Source organism: Aegilops tauschii, chromosome 3 (assembly GCF_002575655.3).
Source record: "Aegilops tauschii subsp. strangulata cultivar AL8/78 chromosome 3, Aet v6.0, whole genome shotgun sequence".
NCBI lineage: Eukaryota > Viridiplantae > Streptophyta > Magnoliopsida > Poales > Poaceae > Aegilops > Aegilops tauschii.
Genome location: NC_053037.3, coordinates 73054289 through 73056969, shown reverse-complemented (window position 1 = coordinate 73056969; position 2681 = coordinate 73054289). Strand labels below are relative to the sequence as shown.

Sequence of the window (2681 nt, the reverse complement as noted above, 5' to 3'; positions counted from 1 at the left end):
GTCCTCATTAACTCCTTGGCACATAAGCATATATTTCTTGGGGTGTGTTATGTTACTACTTAAGTTACTCCCACTGTGGCTAGTGCTGTTTGGCTTCTCTCTTAATTTGCACATAACTACTCCCTCCGTTTCAAATTACTCGTCGCAGAAATGGACGTATCTAAAACTAAAATACATCTAGATATATCCATACATGCGACAAGTAATTCGGAACGGAGGGAGTACGTATATCCCGCGCGTCGCTCGGTCCCGATGCCACCCACCTCGGACGCCTCCTCCTCAATCGGAGTGCCGTTGAGAAGCACACGCTACAAGTCTAGCTTTCAGTTGCACTGCACATGCATGCATTCATATCCCAGTTGATCAATCTGTGCACGAGATCATTATTCGACGCCACTCTGTTCCAACCATTTTCTTTACTTCCTTTTCCCCTTCTTATTTTCATATATTCCTTTGTATATACATGTATTTTTTTATCCTTTGTATACACATCATTCGTTATACATATTTACACACACACACAAAAACAAACAATAACCTCACAAATCAGGAGATACAACATACACCACAATATGTAGTAGTACATTTTGTGCGAGCATCGGTATAGGTATGTACGTAGGCCTAGCGGGCATCGTCTTGCCTCTTGTAAACCCTCACCTTGAGCCCGTCCTTCATGTGGAGTATGATGGACAGCTTGGGCCTCACCACGGCACCGGGGGCGACCTCCACCCTGAACCGCGGCAGGACGGCGGCGACCACGGCCTTCATCTGCGTGAACGCCAGGTCCTTGCCCAGGCACGTACGGGGCCCCACGTTGAACGCCACGAACTTGTACGACGGCTCGTGCCGGAGCCGCCCCGCCGCCGTCAGCCACCGCTCCGGCCGGAACTCCAGGCAGTCCTTGCCCCACACCGACTCCATGCGTCCCATCGAGTAGAACGACACGATCACCCTCCTCGTAGGCCGCACGGCCGGCCCGCTCGGCAGCGTGTCTGGCCGCGCTCCCGCCTTGTGCTCGAACGGCACCGGTGGGTACAGCCGGAGCGACTCCGAGAGGGCCGCGTGCAGGTACACCAGCCGCTTCAGATCGGCGGCGCTGGGGTGGCCGCCGGACGACAGGTTCTCACGGAGCTCGGCGAGGATCTTGGCCTCCACGTCGGGGTGGTTGGTGAGCAGCCAGAAGAACCATGTCAGGGCGGAGCTCGTCGTGTCGCGGCCGGCGATCATGAGGTTCAGCGTCGTGTCGCGCAAGAACCGATCGAAATCGTTTCCGTCCTTGCCTAGCTCGTCTTGGCATGCCATGTACAACGTGAGAAGATCAGCGGCGTCGTCGCTTCCATCGGCGTTGGCGTCGGCACTGGCCGCGCGCTCTCGCCGTAGCGAGACGAACTCGGCGATAGACGCGTCGAGCACCTGCTGAGCCTTGGTCATCTTCTTGTGATGGCCGATGTTTAGGTAGGTCTGGAGCCTCCGCCAGGCAGTGGGCGTCACGTGCCTGTAGAACAGCACCGCCTCGGCCTCGTCCATGGCCGCGGCGAATGGCACTCGCGGGAAGTCAGCGGCCAGGCAGCCGGGATCCGTACCGAATATGAACATCGCCGTGAGGTCGAACGTCAGGCGCATGAACACGTCCTGCAGGTCGACGACCGAGGCGCCGGCAGCGATGCCGTCGAGGAGCGGCACGAGCCCCCCGTCGAGCTTGCGCGCTGTGCTTACGGCGACGGCGGCGCGGAACCTCGCGTCCGAGAGCAGCGCGTGCGCCTTGCGCCGCTGGAACGCCCACGAATCCCCGTCGGCGTTGAAGATGCCGTTGCCGAGCACGTCGAACAGGGCCGCGAATTCCTCGCCCTTGGGGTAGTTGCCGAAGTTGGTCGTGAAGACATGCGCCACGTCCGCCGGGTTGGCCGTGATAAGGATATCCACGGGCGAGCCCCATGGGCCCCTGGCGACGTGCGACATCCCCGGCGCCACGCGCAGGAACTCGGTGAGCCACTCGTGCACGCGGCCGGCGTTGACGGTGATCGCCGGCACCGAGCCGACCACCGGCCAGTTCGTGGGCAGCCCGTCCCGCCGTCGATACCTGAAGAACAACAGGAACAGGAAGCAAGCGAACGACACAACGATCTCCGGGTACTTGCCGAGGAAGCCTCGAACCCACCATGACAGGGCCTCCATTTCTTTTGCGTTTGTTTACGCTATAGCCGGTGAAGTGTTCTTGTACAAGTGATCCAGCTGCAGAGCTAGCTTGGCTTATTATATAGTGCAAAGAAGAGGTGTTTGGGTTTAGGTGTAGAGATTTGGTGCACTTTGGCTGATAATGATGTGGTAAGTGAAGAGAGGAGGAGGAGTAATCTCTTGTTTCTACCAAAGAGACCATATTGAATTGAATCAATGAAATCACCATCTATACTTCAAGGGTGCAATTGAATTGATTGCCCTCCTAATCTCTCGTCATCTCTTCCTCTCCGGTCGACCTGTCGACGTCATCAAAGGCCCACCATGGATATCGCCTCATGCATATACATCCTCGTCTCTTTCAACGTAGATGCCGGGATGCATTCTTCTTGATGCCTCTTTTCTGCACTCACGCGATGGCCAAAGCGGGTTCATTGTTGATATTCTTTTTTTTATGCACCCGCAAAAAAAAGATATTCTTTTGATGAGTCTTTTTGCACTCACAT

At 56.2% G+C, this 2681-nt stretch overlaps 1 protein-coding gene across 1 annotated transcript; it reads right to left on the bottom strand.

The window, feature by feature from the left end:
* Positions 1–410: 410 nt before the first annotated feature.
* LOC109739153 (alkane hydroxylase MAH1-like) lies at positions 411–2326 on the bottom strand. The gene has a single exon (XM_020298242.4). It carries the CDS (start codon positions 2173–2175, stop codon positions 622–624), a length of 1554 nt encoding a protein of 517 aa, XP_020153831.1. The 5' UTR covers positions 2176–2326; the 3' UTR covers positions 411–621.
* Positions 2327–2681: the final 355 nt, after the last annotated feature.

Excerpts from the sequence above, each read along its gene's own strand:
- LOC109739153 (XM_020298242.4), bottom strand. The coding sequence starts at position 2,175 with ATGGAGGCCCTGTCATGGTGGGTTCGAGGCTTCCTCGGCAAGTACCCG.